The sequence below is a fragment of the Scaptodrosophila lebanonensis genome, unplaced genomic scaffold (genome assembly GCF_003285725.1).
Source record: "Scaptodrosophila lebanonensis strain 11010-0011.00,11010-0021.00 unplaced genomic scaffold, SlebRS2 tig00000001-arrow-pilon, whole genome shotgun sequence".
Lineage (NCBI taxonomy): Eukaryota > Metazoa > Arthropoda > Insecta > Diptera > Drosophilidae > Scaptodrosophila > Scaptodrosophila lebanonensis.
In genome coordinates, this window is record NW_022060529.1 from 28554907 (window position 1) to 28571883 (window position 16977).

At 37.5% G+C, this 16977-nt stretch overlaps 1 protein-coding gene and 3 non-coding genes across 4 annotated transcripts; 2 read left to right on the plus strand and 2 right to left on the minus strand.

The window, feature by feature from the left end:
- Positions 1–4601: 4601 nt before the first annotated feature.
- Positions 4602–7049, plus strand: LOC115634285 (odorant receptor 56a). Its single transcript, XM_030531938.1, has 6 exons — positions 4602–4902; positions 4968–5398; positions 5454–5669; positions 5734–5835; positions 5891–6043; positions 6999–7049. The coding sequence occupies exons 1-6, from the start codon at positions 4602–4604 to the stop codon at positions 7047–7049; spliced, it is 1254 nt and encodes a 417-aa protein (XP_030387798.1).
- A 1030-nt stretch (positions 7050–8079) lies between these two features.
- On the minus strand, positions 8080–8151 carry Trnad-guc. Its single transcript has one exon. It is a non-coding gene; the product is annotated as a tRNA-Asp (tRNA).
- Positions 8152–13309: 5158 nt separating this feature from the next.
- On the minus strand, positions 13310–13381 carry Trnae-cuc. Its single transcript has one exon. It is a non-coding gene; the product is annotated as a tRNA-Glu (tRNA).
- Positions 13382–13639: 258 nt separating this feature from the next.
- Trnae-cuc lies at positions 13640–13711 on the plus strand. The gene has a single exon. It is a non-coding gene; the product is annotated as a tRNA-Glu (tRNA).
- Positions 13712–16977: the final 3266 nt, after the last annotated feature.

The following is a 16977-nucleotide window of genomic DNA, read 5'->3' on the forward strand; positions in this document are numbered from 1 at the left end:
ACAAACTCGAACACAAGCATAACAGACAGTTGCAAACATGCAACAGACAAATATGCGTGCTCAGGACTCGGGAGGATATGCGGCGCCTGGCTGTTGAAGCATAACATTGGCTGAAGCTAAGGAAGAACGACGTCTACAGCATCTCAATGGCAGTGGGTGGCCGTGGTTTAGGTTTGAGTTTCGGCTTGGTTCAATACTGAAGCTTTGGTTTGAGGCCAACCATGTCTGAGTGCGTTTTATAAAACGCATTTACGTTTATTGCATTTGTAAATTATTCACACAAGGATATTAAATGCAAATTGTAAAATAGACAACATTCGGCCCAACGACACCCACCCACACCAACGCTCACTTGTCATGAGATACAATATCCGTTGGATACAATATACATACTCGTATATTGGCAATGTATTGGCGTGCGAATTACTCAACGAGGCCAGAGGCAAAAGCAGGGACAGCACAAAAATGCATATGATTGTAGATGCGTTCGAAACACTTACAAATAAACAACTTTTCATATACATACATACATACTTATATGCATATATACATATATGCATACAAATATATGTGCATATGTATATGTATGTACATACATAAATCCATTTCATGAAGCATTCTTTATTATTTAAAAAAGTAATCGTACAGAATACAATTTTCAAACAAAATATAACGATGAATGTTATATATTTTGGATAATTTGTGTGTTTAGTGATAGTTGGCTGATGATGTTGCTGGTTCTGAAAACTAAAACCATTGAATTTTTATATTTTTTATGGGTCTACTCTTTATACCGTATATATGAACTGCACAGAGATAAATGTACCAGACAAAAGGAGGCAAGGCAGACCCCTTTGAATCCGTTTTATTTGTACAAGAGCTAGAGACGTGCACAAGGTATTTCAAAGTCGGGATTCCCGACTTTAGCTTTTACTTGTTTTGTATTTGGTGCTTTATAGTAGATAAACCAAGTAACTTTGCATTTGTGAGTGTACGAACGTTTTTTTAGAGGACTGTATGAGCCCACTCGCACATATGTACATACTCGTATGTTAGTACAGTGGCAGTGTCTGGGAATTTTTGCTTTGTCACAAACCACGCATTGCAGATTTGCCATCAAAAGTATTGCATTCCATTTAATACTATTAGCGAGTACAAATAGCAGTCTAGCTCTGCCTTCAGAACCGTCTCTATCTATTGCTTTTCCTGCCGTTCGATAAACTACAAACAAGTATAGTAAATGGAATTTGTTTGCCAGTTAGCAACCTGAACATTTAAGTGGCCAGCTAGACTGCTTCCATTATCGTATATCCCCTCGAATTGCATCTATAATCACATCATAATGGCAATCATGAGACAACGGAACAAAAATTTTGCAGATAAATTTGAATTTGAATTCTTACCACATTGTATAAAAATCACAAAACAAAAGATATATCCATTTTAAGGCATCGTTTAACTGATTCGGTAGGTTGCTGTGAAGATAAAAAGTATATTTCATATATATATATATTTCATATATTTCCAAACTAATTGCAATTGCATTCGTACGGGACAACCTCAGAAGTTGTTTTCGCGGACACTCGTTCAAGCCCCGATTTCATCGAAACCTGTAACAATATGACTAATTACACAGGCCTACCAAACAAATTTTTTGTTTGGTGCAGCTGTATCTGTAGTTGTATCTGCCGTTAGTCAATGTCAGCTGACACCTACTGTTCCCATTTGAACTCTTTGGCGGTCCTCTTTGAAAACAGTCAATTTTGAAATAACTCCTATGAAATTTATATTATTATTTTATTATGGCAAGCAAGTTAAGATGTTGTACCAACGATCCTGATAAGTTTTGTTATACAAGTACTTGTGGTGAATACATATTGAAAGATCAGAGAAAATCGATTACCAACACTGTAATTCGCTTGTATTTTGCTTACTTTGGTATTAAAATGTTAAAATGTGGCTGCCTCATAGTGTTTCTAAAATATGCATTGAACATTGAACTTAACAAGAAAATCTTTGAAGCTTGGAATACCAATGATTTAGCGAGAACAACAAAACGTCATCGTGACTACTGTTATTTATGTATGACGAATGTAATGGGAAACAACAACAAAAAACCGCTAAAAGTGGAAGTATCAAAATATTTCTTCAGCTATAAGACCTATTCTCCATTTAGACACTATTCCAATACCAAGTTTTCATCATTCAGCTTAGAAATCTGGGGAGGATAATGAGAAATAATAAGAAATTTTTAAAGAAGATGACGTTAAATACTGTGGAGACATCAAATCCTAAAACATTTCCTGGATTGAGTCCTGAGAAATTAAAAGCAGGAATTTTTGATGAGCCTCAAATACGTCAATTATTTTAAATTTGAACAAACTTTGACTAAAAAAGAAAAACTGGCGTGGATATTTTTTCTAGTATAAGGCTGATAACTACTTTATAGAGATTGTCGAGCAAATGCTGCTTAACTTCAAAACTTTAGGCTATCTTAGGAGATCTTAGTGAAGAACAAGGATAATGCTTCCATGAAGATATAAAATCAATAGAGAAAAGGTACCAAGGCAGATGGGAAATTCACATGATGGCTGATTACTGCTGTGGACTTATGCGTTATATTTGATATTTTTGCCAACAATTTTTTATACCCTGTACCCGTAGGATAAAAAGGCTATATTAGGTTTATGCAAAGTATGTAACATGCAGAAGGAAGCAGCTCCGACCCCATAAAGTATATATATTCTGAATCAGCATAACGAAAGAAATCGATCTCGACATGACCATCCGGCTGTCCGTTCGTCTCTCCGTCCGTCTGGATTAACGCAAGGATCTCAGAAACTATAAAAGCTGGAATAACCAAAATTGGTATCCAGATTCTCCTAGGTCCTTTAAAAAACTTTAAAAATATTAAATTATTAAAAAAAATCGAATTAATTATTTAAATTAATAAAGAAAATGTATTTAATACATACAAGACATGTTTATGTACAGTTTTAACAGCATACTTTTACATCACCTGTCTATGCCTGTAGGCACACGGACACATAAGCACTAACTGGATTTAACTACCAAAATTCCAAGAATTACGGAAGTTATTAAAAAAAAACACGAATTGCGGGGGAGTGGGGAGGTGTATCAGAATAAAAAAAACAAGCTTGACCTGCCTAGGACTCAGGGGAACCTGGATACCAAGTTTGGTTATTCTAGCTCGTGTACCTTCTCAGATCCTTGCGCTCATACAGACGGACAGACGGACATGGCTATATCGACTAGGCTTGTTACGCTGATCAAGAATACAGGGTGCGCCATCTTTTATGTCGGTATGTAAACATTGAATATCTTTGAAAATAAACAACCGATTTTCAAGTATGAGATATTTTTATTTAATTTGGTTCTGGTTTTCAACACTGGTCTACTCAAGTCAATCGGTTCACTAATAACAAAGTTATTCAATATTTACATACCGACATAAAAGATGGCGCACCCTGTATATATACTTTGTGGGGTCTGCCTCCTTTTGCCTGTTACATACATTGCCACAAAACTAGTATAGCCTTTCACCCTTTGGGTACAGACTATAAAAAATAAACAAACTTGCACAGCATACACACAGAAGGCATCTTTGTGAAAACTTTGGTCTCTCTTTCCCTTATAGTCTCTAAAATCTAGGTGTTCATACGGACGGACAAATAGGCAGACAAGGCTAGATCGACTCGTCTTGTCATGCTGGTCAAGAAAACATGTATATTCTTAGTGGGGTCTGCCGCGCCTCCTCCTGCCTGTTACATTTTTTACCTCCCACAAACCTAACACAAACATAACATTTCATGTACAGAGTATAAAAAGCTTAGTAAAAATGATATTCGAGCTAACAGAAATATTCAATGTTGGTATTTTCATAGTAACTCATATATTATCATTATATTCATATAAATATATCACATATTTTCATATTATTAATCAAGCTTACTTGTAACAACAATATCAAAGGAACAATCCTTACAATAATATTAAATGTAATCAATAACAATAAATTTAAAAGCGAATAATATTAGTATAATTAATTACGGTTTTTTAGAATATACCGTTCTAACTACTTTTAGTTCAGCACCATCGAAACAAAATGGTTGTGGATTTCTCTGCTTGTAAATTAATATTAATATAAAGAGTATAAGAATGGTTTTTTCGGGTAAGTTGGGAATCGACGATATCTTTTGAGAGTTTGCTAGTAAAACTAGTGGGTATACTCCTCTGGTCATATATGTACGTAAATACTTTGAGGGTCTGACGTGCCTCCTGTTAGGTGATTCAAAAAATATAAAATTTTGAACTTACGCTCTTACGGTTCGGGTATACCAGCCTTGAGAACCCAAACGTTCCGTATATGTACCTACTCGTAAATAATGCAGATCCTAAGCACCTGGCCCTGATTGTTGCCATAATAACGTCAATTAAGTGTCAATTATTATTAGCAGGAACCATTTCGCCATTTATAAATGCAAATTTGACTTTCCAATAACGGCGTCAATTAACACTTCCTCGGCGTGACTATAAAGGCAAGCAGCAAGCAAGGTTTGCAATCAGACAACACCACAGCCATGTACAAAGGCAAAGATCTTCTGCTCTCACCAGATACCTTTAATGATCCGATATTTAGCACCCATCTGCGCTGCTTTCGCTGGTATGGCTATGTTTCTTCGCGGAATCAGCGCAATCCTTGGCTGCATCTACTGCGCTGCACCATCTTTACGGCCTCGATCTGGTTGAGCTGTGTTTTGCTGCTAGCCCGCGTAGTTCGTGGCTATGATAATCTAAACGATGGAGCGACTACCTGCGCCACAGCCGTGCAATATTTTGCCGTATCTATAGCTACACTCAATGCCTACGTGCAACGAGAACGTAAGTGATAAGCTACCCATGAGTATATACCTAGGTTATAAATTATCCGTCTATCTGGGATTCAGGAGTTATTTCCCTACTGCGCATAGCTCATGATGACCTTCAGCGCTTTCTGGTCGAGGCTGATGAACAGGAACTGACGATGCTTCACTCGACTCAGAGCTACATAAGCACCATAACGCTAATGCTATTGGTTCCCTCGGTAGCCGCAGGTCTACTGGCCTGGCTGGACTGTATCTTTCGAACTATTTTCTACCCGGAGTCCGTTTTCAATGTGCCTGCCGTTGTACGGGGTGAAGCGAAACCAATTTTATTGTTTCAGCTATATCCTTTCGGGGAAGTGATTGATAATTTTCTTGTTGGCTATCTCGGCCCTTGGGGTGCGCTCTTTCTGGGCGTTAGTACCATACCGTTATGGCACACTTTTGTCACCGCTCTGATGAAATATATCACTTTGAGGCTAGAAATCCTCAATAGACGAGTGCAGAGAATGGATGTAAGTGGCAATTCCTAAAATAAATTTTTCTACTTATAGCAATTTTCGCTTTTAGATTTCTCGCATTAGTCGATCAAAGTCACATACGGAACTAACATCTGACGAGGTGAACCGCTTGCGGTTGCAGCTGTGCACTTCCTTCATAAAGGAAGAGTTGAAGATACTACAGTTTGTGCGGGAACTGGAAATTCTTATATGCGTACCAGTGATGGCGGATTTCATTATATTTTCTGTTCTAATTTGCTTTCTATTCTGTGCGCTGACTCTTGGTGTAAGTCACAGCATTCTTACCTGTATTTACCTGTATCTAGACTAATTAGTGTGGCCATATTTAGAGCCCAAGCAAAATTGACTGCTTTTTCATATTCTTGTATATATTCGTAATGGCTTCGATACTATGGGTCTACCATTGGCATGCAACTCTTATAGTAGAATGGGTAAGTGTGCTTTTAAAAATAGATTCTACAATTTATTTATCATCTTCACCCACAGCACAGTGCCCTGGGTTTTGGTTACTATGCTAGCAATTGGTACGATTTCAGCCTTTCGGTACAGCGGATGCTTCTTTTGATTATCACCCATGCTCAGCGTCCGTTACAAATGCGAGCTCTACTTGTAGAGTTAAATCTACGGACATTTATAGATGTAAGTAAGCACTCATTTTATGCATTTATGCATTATGTTGATATATAAAGGGACAGATCTCTGTCTGAATATTAGGTCAGGTTGACCCAGTGGCCTTTGGCAGTCCCACATAGACCTTAATAGTCCTTAGCGATGCTGAATAGTTGGAGATCGGATCGGTAGGGGCTTCGTTTAGTGTTCCATTAGCAGCTTGCTTTGTTTTTAAACGCCAACAGTGCTTTCTGGGAACATTCTGCTGCATGAGGCCAGAGTGTATTGTGTGTGTTTATGTGTTTGGCTGTGAAAGTTTAGAGTGCTGGACAGTGGCATACAAGATGCTCAATATTAAAGCGGACAGACAGCTGTCTGTCTGAATAATAACTAGGAAAGTTAATATGTATATACATATATGCTTATGGTCAGTTTAAATACTTAGCATACATTTAGATCAGAAAGGTCTATAACAGGGTCAACAGCTGCTGGCAGACTGGCAGGGTAGAGATTATATATGTGTCATACACCGTTTAGAGTTGACCAATCACAACTTGACATCAGCACACATAAGCACTAACCAGATGTTGCAAATTTAAATACAAAATTCAAAAATATACGGTATCTTTGAAAATTACCTTACAGCGGGGAAAGAGGAACGGTGCATTGGAAAAAAAAACACAAGCCTTCCTTGGATTCAGGACAAACTGGATACCAAGTTTGGTTATTCTAGCTCTTTTATATTCTAAGATCATACAAACAGACGGACAGACATTTTTATATCTCCTCGTCTTGTCATACTTTACTCGTATGTACATATATACTGTACTTTGTAGGGTCTGCCACGGACAAAAAGGACACGGTCCTAACATAAGATAAAGTAGTAAACCAATTTAAGCAGATGAAATTATTATGATAAAAGCTACATCTTGCTACTTTGTTGAGGCATTGCTCTGTAACTGTATAATCACTTTTTTATGCACAGATTGTGCGTGGTGCGTACAGCTACTTCAACATACTGCGCAGCTCTCGGTAGCCAGAATCTAAACGAGAACCGGATGTAAACCGCCCACCCACCTCTGCTTTCTAAGCTAATCAAATGACGTCGCCATCGTCGTTGCGCTTGTCAGCTCGCTGGGTAACATGACAGTAAACATGCCATGCAATTCATCCAAGGGAAGACGGAGACAGACAGCTCAAGAAATGCTAAAATATTTTACAGCGCAAATAAACGGAGCCCAAACCCAAGAAGTCAATGTAACATCATTTATCACTTGTGAAATTTGCGACGCATCAGCACGTCAAGCGTTTTTTATCTATTGTAGTATTTTCCAGCAAACAATTTTTGCACTTTTCACTTAGGTACGAGTATTTTTATTGATATGTAAAATTCAAAGGCCCCTGCATCAACCCACCCTGCATATGTATGTAAATGTATATAAAACACCCATCCAGCCGCGGTCTAGTGCTAATTGTCTTGAGCAATAGTACGAGTATAATTTATGTGTCTAGCACAAAGGACCCAATACATACACATCTACGTATGTATGTACTACATACATATGTATGTATGTGCGTAAGAATATGAGAAGCCACCACCTAACTAGCCGAGCAAACCAAACAGTTGTGCCCTTGGGTGCATTTTTAATAATATTAAGAGCATAGACAAAAACCAAATAAAAGCGAACCGCACTCAAAACAAAGGTACAACAATAATAAACACGCGTATTGTTTGTTCGGGTGGGGAGGGCGGCGGGGCGTCTGGGATTACACCAAGTGGCTAAATGGCTGATAAAGGCGCACGCTGAAGAGTGTCGTTTTGTCTACCTTTCAGTCCGCCTGTCCAAAAAAACAACTAAAATGTGGCAACTAATGAGTATTAATGGGGTTATATGCGACTCAGGTAGTGTGTCTAACTACGAGGGTACAACTGGCTGCGTGAAAAGGGTTGTTCAGCGCCCCCGATATGCATCTCGACGCTTGCATGAAGCTGTTGAAGTAGAAAAAGTTTGACATTTACAAACAAAAATGAAAAAAAAAAAAACAAAAAAAAAACTCTTGCGCTTCTCCCCGACGGGGAATTGAACCCCGGTCTCCCGCGTGACAGGCGGGGATACTAACCACTATACTATCGAGGACCGATGACTGGCGATGCAAAAATATGTATTTGAACATTCTGAGAACGTTTATTGTTCTTTTTCTCATTATGTACAAACATTTTCCATCATCTATGTGTACATATAAACATACATACATATGTATATACATATGTATGTATGTCTGTCCATCCGCCTGTCCGTCTTTATAAACACCGATACCTTTGGAACCGTAATAGCTAGGGACACGAAACTTGGTAAGTAGACTTTTTTTATCCATACACAGAACACGTTCCCTTCAACCTTACAGGTACATACATATGCATGTATGTCTCCTCAGTAAATCCTCAATCAAATGTGGTAGTTATGGGCATTACATAGTGCGTCATGATATCTTAAGTTTTATCAAAAACTTGTTTCTTTATGAGCATTAGCCAATTTATGCTGTTTTCATTATGTTAGTTAAATGAATATAGCGCGGAAAATGGTTCGTACAGTGAATTCAATAGCTTCAATGTACATACATACATACATGTATGTATGTACTTGTAACGATACTAAATCGCTTTTTTCATTACAATCAGCCACTTTTTTCATTACAATTGACTTTTTATTCAGTTTGCAAAAGAAATATTGGACTTAGCTCAGTTCTACTGAGATCTAAATGCTTTCTATATTCGTTGCAATTTCTGAGAAACGTTTACAAAACTAAACTTCAACTTTGCCCAAAGCGGTCTAGTCACATAGACAAGCATTTTACTGTTTACGTGTCCATTTTAAAGCGACACAACTATACCCTCACCCCTCCTCCGGTCCGGAAGCCGAGTCAAAAGATGTCGTGGCCGACTATCCAGCTTACGTTGGAGTTGTTGTTGCAATTGCTTTGGCATGTTTATTGTACTGTCAGCGGCAATGCATGAAAACTTCCAGTTAGCCAAGTTTTGACGTTAGTTGGTGACACCCCTGCGTGCAGGACTACAAGAACCACCACCACCAAGACCACACCACACCCAGACCAGTGGCAGCTCCTGTTGTTTCTACATATTTTTCTAGCGTAACTGTTAATGTGTGTTAAAGTAATATTGTTTTGAGTCACGTGAGAAACAGAAACAAGAGCAAACAAGTAAAAAAGCTAAAGTCGGGTGTCCCGACTTTGAAATACTCTGTACATATGTTTAGAATAATTATAGAAATTTAAAAAAATAGGAAAATTTAAAAACAAAAAACGTTGATCGATTTTACCTCTCTCGGTATTCGAACTCACGTAAAGGGTGTATAATAACACATATTCAAAGCAATGAATGTCTATGCGCGTCTATTCGTGTCTGTGTAAACATGTTTGCAGTCAACCAAACAGCAACATCAACAACAGCTGCGGGCAGCGCATGGCAGAGCTTGGTCTGAAAATATATTTATGGCTATAACTTCTTGTTAAATAGGTCTATCATAGTGAAACTTTGCATACAGACACATAATCACCAATTAGGGGTATTTTCCAAGTTTGAGGATAAAATTCCAAGAATTACGGGAGTTACGATTTGTGCTGGAGAGGGGGGAGGGAGGGAAATTCCAAAATACGCATTTTCTACGCATAAGGCATCTTGGACTAAAATTTGGTGTCCCTAGGTCTTATAGTCTCCGAGATATAGGCGATTATACGAATGGAAAATCGGGAAAACCCCCATAGGGGGGAAGTGGGGGGAAAATCAAAAAAATAAAACAAACTTGTACAGCGTGCACACATACAAGGCATATTTGGGCAAAATTTGGTGTCTCTAGCTCTTATAGTCTCTGAGATCCAGACGGACAGACAGGGCTAGAGCGACTCGTCTTGTCACGCTGATCAAGAATATATATACTTTGTGGGGTCTGCCACGCCTCCTTCTGCCTGTTACATTTTTCAGCTCCCGCAAACCTAATATACTCTTCTACATTTTATGTACAGAGTATAACTACAAGCAAACAACAACTGCCCCATCATTCTCGATTAATCAGTTTTATTTAAATATGTATTTTAGGGAATTGAAATGTGCGACTCACAGGGCGACCCCAAATATTTGGTGCTGATTGTCATTAATGTGTTTGACTTTTGTTTTACCCACTTGACTGCACATTTTTGTATGCAGCAGATGCTTCAATTTCACCATTCATAAATATACATACATACATACATACATATGAACATTCTAGCATGCATCTGTACTTACATACACACGCATATTTGATTTATATTGCACATTTAACATTTGTTAAGTATCATGCACGACACATTTAATGGCTCTAGTTAGGGGTCACTTTATAGCGCTTCCAACAAATTGGCGAGCGTTAATTATTTATAATAACTGCGTCCCGCTCCGCGACCAACAGCTGACAGTTTCGTGTCACGGGTTGGCTGTTAACTTAATGCTTGATGGCAAATAAATTTTGGGCCATAGAAGCGATATTTTAAACGCTAGACTGGGCTGACTAAAATGAAAACTAACTGCAAATAGCGGCTGCTCGAATCGCTGCCCCAGCTCACACATATATGTATGTATTTGCAACTCATTTGTTATACCTTTTACATAATAACGAATTCTAGTTTAGAGTTATACCTTTAGTCCACAAAGTATATACACATATCCTTGATCAGTTTGACGAGACAAGTTTATATAGTCATGTCCGTCTGTAAGTGTGAAAGCATTTGTATATTTTTCCATAACTCCGTTAATTCCTGCAATTTTTATACCCTCACTTCCCCTTAAACATGGTGATAAGGTAACTCACCAAAAAAATACTGTCTTAGCCTCCAAATATATTTCTGGTTTTTAGAACAAATGTCAGGTTTTGAAATATTTCTCTAGTTTCCAATACTAATATTATAAAGTGGAAAGATTTGATTGTTTATTTGATTTGAATAGACTCCGACTGCTGAACCGACTTACAAGATTCTTTCACTGTTGGGTAGCTACACTATCTCCAGTTAACATAGGCTATATTATATTTGCAAAAAAAAAAAAAGGGATCCTTACTAAAATGCCAATAATGTAGCCCAAGTTGTAAAAAAGTTAGCTTAAAAATTCCTGAATAGGATGCTGTTAGTTCAGAATTGTCCTCGAAGCATTATGTCACTCTAAATATTAAAGCAATATTATTCAAGAGTTCCCCAGCCAAATAAATATTTACAAATCGATTGACACCGTGACTAATATCGAAGACACACCCACAGGAATTTTTAATTTCACTAAACACTTCTGGGCCTATTGCCGCCACATGAATTGAAGTTAACAAGAGAGAGCGCTATATATATATTTATATATATATATATAGCGCCTGCATACCAAGTTTGGTTACACACTTTGCACAAACTTAATATACCCTATTACGCTCCGGGTACAGGGTATAAAAATCGGAATTCCAATCATGCTTTTGAGAAATACACATAAGCCCTCCAAGAAGGTGTAGTGAAGCTCTGACATACTAAAGAATATATGTATTAAAATAATGTTTTGATTTATTTTGCGATTTTCTTATTTTCAAAATGTGGTTCTGGCAAATAAATACAAGTATGAATAGTTCCTAATTTCGCAATAACGACAGACTGCTGGACTTCGGTTGCAAATAAAGGCAACAGTAACATGCCATTAGGTCCACCAATTGTTAACTAAATTCAGCAGCTTTGAAAACACGGAACCTTGTTACACCATTTAACCATACTGCAGCGATTATAGCAAAAGCTTTGCTTATCCGCGGAGTGCGACCAGTTAAAATTTGGCAAGATCATTTTTATCCCCTGTACCCAAAGGGTACAAGGGTATATTAGTTTTGTGCAAGTGTACATGGGACACACAGAAGGAGGCGTGGCAGACCCCACAAAATATATATATTCTTGATCAGCATGACAAGCAGAGTCGATATAGCCATGTCCGTCTGTCTGTATGAACGCAAGGATCTCAGAAATTATAAGAGCTAGAATAACCAAACTTGGTATACAGATTCTCCTGAGCCCGAGAAAGGACGAGTTTGTTCATTTTTCCCTATGCACCCTTCTACCCACTTATTGATCTGACAAATAAAGGGTAAATAATCGATGGTAAACATCGATGCTTATAGTGTGTGTAGCATATGTACATATGAATATTGTTTTAATATTTAGTAAATATTATTTACAATAAATGTTGCTTAACAAATTCATTATCATTAAATTAAACATGAACAGCTTTATCTTAATCGTTTTGCATTCTTTTTATTTAATTTTAGTTTGTTACTGCGTCTATGGCCCAACAGTGCACATTGAAATTGAAGCAAATACATCCGCACACATATGAATGACGCCTCAGCATACAAAAGCGCAGTCCAGACCAGACTAGACATCACACCACCGACTTCATAGCCAAAAGAGCACCACTTGGCGCTTTCATGCGCAAATTGGATGTTAAGTGTAATGCGATTTTTATGTAAATTTTCACCAAAGAACCAACTTGTTCAAAAATACCTGCATATGTATGTGTAGCGTATGCACATACATACTTCACACACGGAATATTTCACTGAATTTGTTTCCATGGTTGCAGCAAGCCAAAGGGGGCGATATCTCGCTCAACAAAGGCAGCATAAGAGCCATCACAACCTGATAAGTGGGAGCAAGCCGGGCCCTCAGTCGCTGCGCCTGGACATGGCATGCATAATTGTTCTCAATGGATTTTTAGAAAAACTGTCGTTAGAAGACCATCAGCCCGACCATTAGTTCTAGGCAGGAGCAACCCCGTCAGAACCATGGTATTAATTATAATCAGGAGCATCATAATTTTGGAACATCAATTGGCCTTTGTTAATTGGGTAGAACACATCAGTGCTTACCTCTACTAACGACAAATAGTTCACGGCATTCTAGAGCAGAGTGAATATAAAGCTGCTTAAACTGGTTGGGAATTAGAGAAAAACAAACAAAAAAAGCACGACCATGTGCTAAGTGTGAAGAATTCTAACTGAATGCCCACAAAAATACAACAGATCGTTATACAAACAACAATAATATCAATAATCAGTAACGGAATATAAAAAGTCAAGTCCTTGACTTAAATATTAAACAAAGCACAATGATGTTAAAAATGTCGAAACGGTCAGATCAGAAAAAATGTAATCTTCTTGAATGAAATTATTTTATTTTACTCATATTCCTCCCTCCCCATTTGATATTTGGGCCGGTTAAAAGTTCACATTCCCATACCGGGAATTGAACCCGGGCCTTCCGGGTGAGAGCCGGATATCCTAACCACTAGACAATATGGGACTGGGCCGCCGTATAAAAACTTAAGTATTTAACAGAAAATTGCACAATTTTCTTTAAACCCCCCAATGACGTTGTTAAATGTTGTTTGAATAGTTTTATCTACATGCATATTACAATAAAAAATATCGTTAAATTTTATTGATGTTTAGTTGACGCACTTGCGTTTATTTGTAGCCGACATGAAGTTGGCTTTTAAATTCAAACAAATCAACAATATTCAGTATGGTTAAATATGTGTTTGACAACAACTGAGTCAAGTCCCATATTGTCTAGTGGTTAGGATATCCGGCTCTCACCCGGAAGGCCCGGGTTCGATTCCCGGTATGGGAAATTTTTTAAAAATATTTTTATAACCTGATTATTTGAAGTTTTTTTTTTTGGGAAATTGTAATCAACTTATTCAGTTGTATAAAAGAGGATCGCCACATAGGGGGGAAGTGGGGAGAAAAAAAAATAATAAAACAAACATGCACAGCGTACACATATAACGCATCTTTGTGCAAAGTTTGGTGTCTCTACCTCTTATAGTCTCTGAGATCCAGGTGTTCATACGGACAGACGGACAGACAGACAGGGCTAGATCGACTCGTCTCGTCATGCTGATCAAGAATATATATACTTTGTGGGGTCTGCCACGCCTTCTTCTGCCTGTTACATTTTTCAGCTCGCGCAAACCTAATATACTCCTCTACATTGGTACTCGTAGAATAGCTGACATTCGTAATTTGGCTATGAAAATTATGTTGGACAATGTATGGAAAGTGCAATAAATTTACTCGTGTAATCAAATAAACATCAATGGGTTGGAAATTGACTAGAATCCTCGGTTATTTATCATTAAATTGAACACGTTTTTAATTAATTTTCCATTGGATGAGTCTACTACTGTCTATCGTCACTCAGGTATTATGTTTCCAACCAGGGAGCGAAAGCGGGTACGTTGCCTTTGTTCAAAGAGCGTGGGCAATTCAAAAAGTAAACAAAGTCTCGTCGCGACTGTTGCTCAAACAGTTTGCGATTCAATACATTTGGAGCGTACAGCAATGGCCACACAAATATGTGTGAATAAGTCTAAACATTTGTTTATGGGTTTGTGTTGCCAAAAAAAAAACAAATTTGATATGTGAATTATACTAAGGACCGCAAAGCAGTGGAAACACTGGCAATTAAATCAGCAAATGCTTTGAATGCTCTTATTAACATCATTGTTTTTTTTTTCTACCAAAACTTCTTCTTCATACCGACAAATGCTGGGACATTTATAGAGCAACATAACAGCAAACCAATTTCCTAATATCCTCAACCTCTTCCCAATGCATTGCAATGTATGAGCAATTGTGAGCTCAAGTGCTGAATGATTACATATATGCTGAGCAATTACGTTAAAGTACAAAGTACTCTTGTACAATGCTGTTCTCAAACCAATTTGGACATATGGCTCTGAATTATGGGGAAACGCTTCCATTAGTAATTTAGAGTTAATCGAGAGAGCTCAATTGAGGATACTGAGAACCATCACTGGGGCACCCAGGTACATAAGAAGTGATAATATCCGCGAAGATTTAAATGTGGGATCTGTTAAAGATGAAATGGCCAAGGTGAAAGCAAATTACCAGCTTAAGCTCCGGCGAAGAAACCTCCCCTCCCAGCAATAACAGTTAAGACCGTAAAAAAAAAAATATGTAATTGTAATAAATGAAATAACTGTATTAGATTAAGATTTTACTACTTATCGTAAGTCTCCTAGAAAGAAGATCCGATAAATAAAGAAAGCTTCAAAAAAAAAAAAAATAAAAAAAAATTACGTTAAATTAATGGATCTCGTCATACATATGTATATAAATATAGGAAAAATTAATTTATCGGAATCGCCCTACATTTGGGTAAACATTTATTAAAAATTTAAATAAAATTGTGATAATTTTTAGTTTAAGCTGCGATCAGAGCAAAATGCTCACAATTGTAGAATTTTAGTTTTTTAGTCCAAACAAGAGGGAACGCTACAGTCGAGCAAGCCCGACAGTGAAATACCCTGTACCCAGACAAATTTCCGGCACGGTGTTATATACGCGTAGAGCAAAAAGAGCAAAATAAGAAAAAGAGCAAACTTAGTGTTGCAGTTTGTGGGCGTTGTACTGGTGGGAAATTGTTTGGCCAATTACTTTTCCTAGAGTATAAAATTGTAGTAGAATTAATTGTGTATGAGGACAGTATTGACGAAGTGATGAAGAATGGAGAGTGGGGGAATCAAAAAGATACAAAAAGCTCGTGTTGACTAGGGACTAGGAGCGTCTACATACCAAGTTTGGTTAATATGCGCTCAGCCGTTTCCGAAAACCACGCATTCATCCAGACGCACAGACGGACGGACCTACTGATAGACGGATGATTTGGCTTCATATTATTATCAACTTTACTGCCAACAAATAAGTCTCTACAGTCGAAGAACGGATTGGTGATGTTATATTTTACTTAAGTAATCGAAAGCATATATTTTAATATTTAAAGCGCTCTTTAATTCCTATTATACTTTTTTAACTACGATGACAGCCTATACTTGTTGAATATATAAATAAATACTTTAGAAAAATATTTGCTACTAATTTAAAATCTTTCAAAAGTTAATGAAGTTGTTGGACGTTTTACTAAAATTGACAAAAAAGTTGTATGTCATTTTTTTATTTGTATACGTTGGGTACTAGGTATAAAATATAACACATCAATTCTGACTTTGGTAAGAATATATTGCCGCTGACTTCAACTGTTACTCAAAACTATATAGGCTCTTGGGTCTAATCATCTACACATAACACATTTTATTCGGTTTATAAAACTATTTTTAATTCACACCCATAAGTATGTTAAGAATTAATTGTTAACATTCTATTTTATAAATGATTCCCGAAAAATTAAAATCACTTAACGTCCACATGTATGGATCTATGGCCTTTTGTTTAAATCCTGCACTGAGATAACAATGGACGAGACATTTTATCAACTTAAATCTAAGCGCTGGTCAACTCTGATATAAGTAGCTTGTTTGCCATAAGCCCACAAAATGGATTTGCCGCAATGTAATTGAGTATTTGTATTCAATTAAGACTTATTTCAATATTTGCGTAAAATGTTGAGCCAAAATGCGAAACGGAAAAACTGGTAAGGGCGGATGAAGCACCATGCGCACATGATTCTTCCATATGCCCGACCATAATGTGGAGAAACGAAACTTAAACAAACAGATGACCAAACTCGATGTCCGATTTTACAGCAGCCGAGCGGCGCCAGGACTTGGCCAATTGTTCAGTCTCGCTGTTGGAGGGCATGTGAGCAAAATGTCTGATTTTGACATTTCGCATAAAGTGACACCGCCGCCAATGACGCCGTTGGTGACGATGAGTTCCGGTAACAACGCCAACAACAACAATAGCAACTCAGTGCTAGGAAAACACGCATCAAAAGGTGACTAAATGTTCACCATCACGAACAACATCCGTGCCAGGCCTCCTGAATCTAGTTATAAATGTACTGGCATGAGCTACGTATGTGCAAAACCTGCAACAAATACATGTACATTTTTAATATGTCAACATTTCTTT

Coding starts and splice junctions, on each gene's coding strand:
- LOC115634285 (XM_030531938.1), top strand. CDS start 4,602: ATGTACAAAGGCAAAGATCTTCTGCTCTCACCAGATACCTTTAATGAT. Junction 5,836..5,890: donor CAACTCTTATAGTAGAATGG/GTAAGTGTGCTT, acceptor CTTCACCCACAG/CACAGTGCCCTGGGTTTTGG. Junction 6,044..6,998: donor ATCTACGGACATTTATAGAT/GTAAGTAAGCAC, acceptor TTTTATGCACAG/ATTGTGCGTGGTGCGTACAG.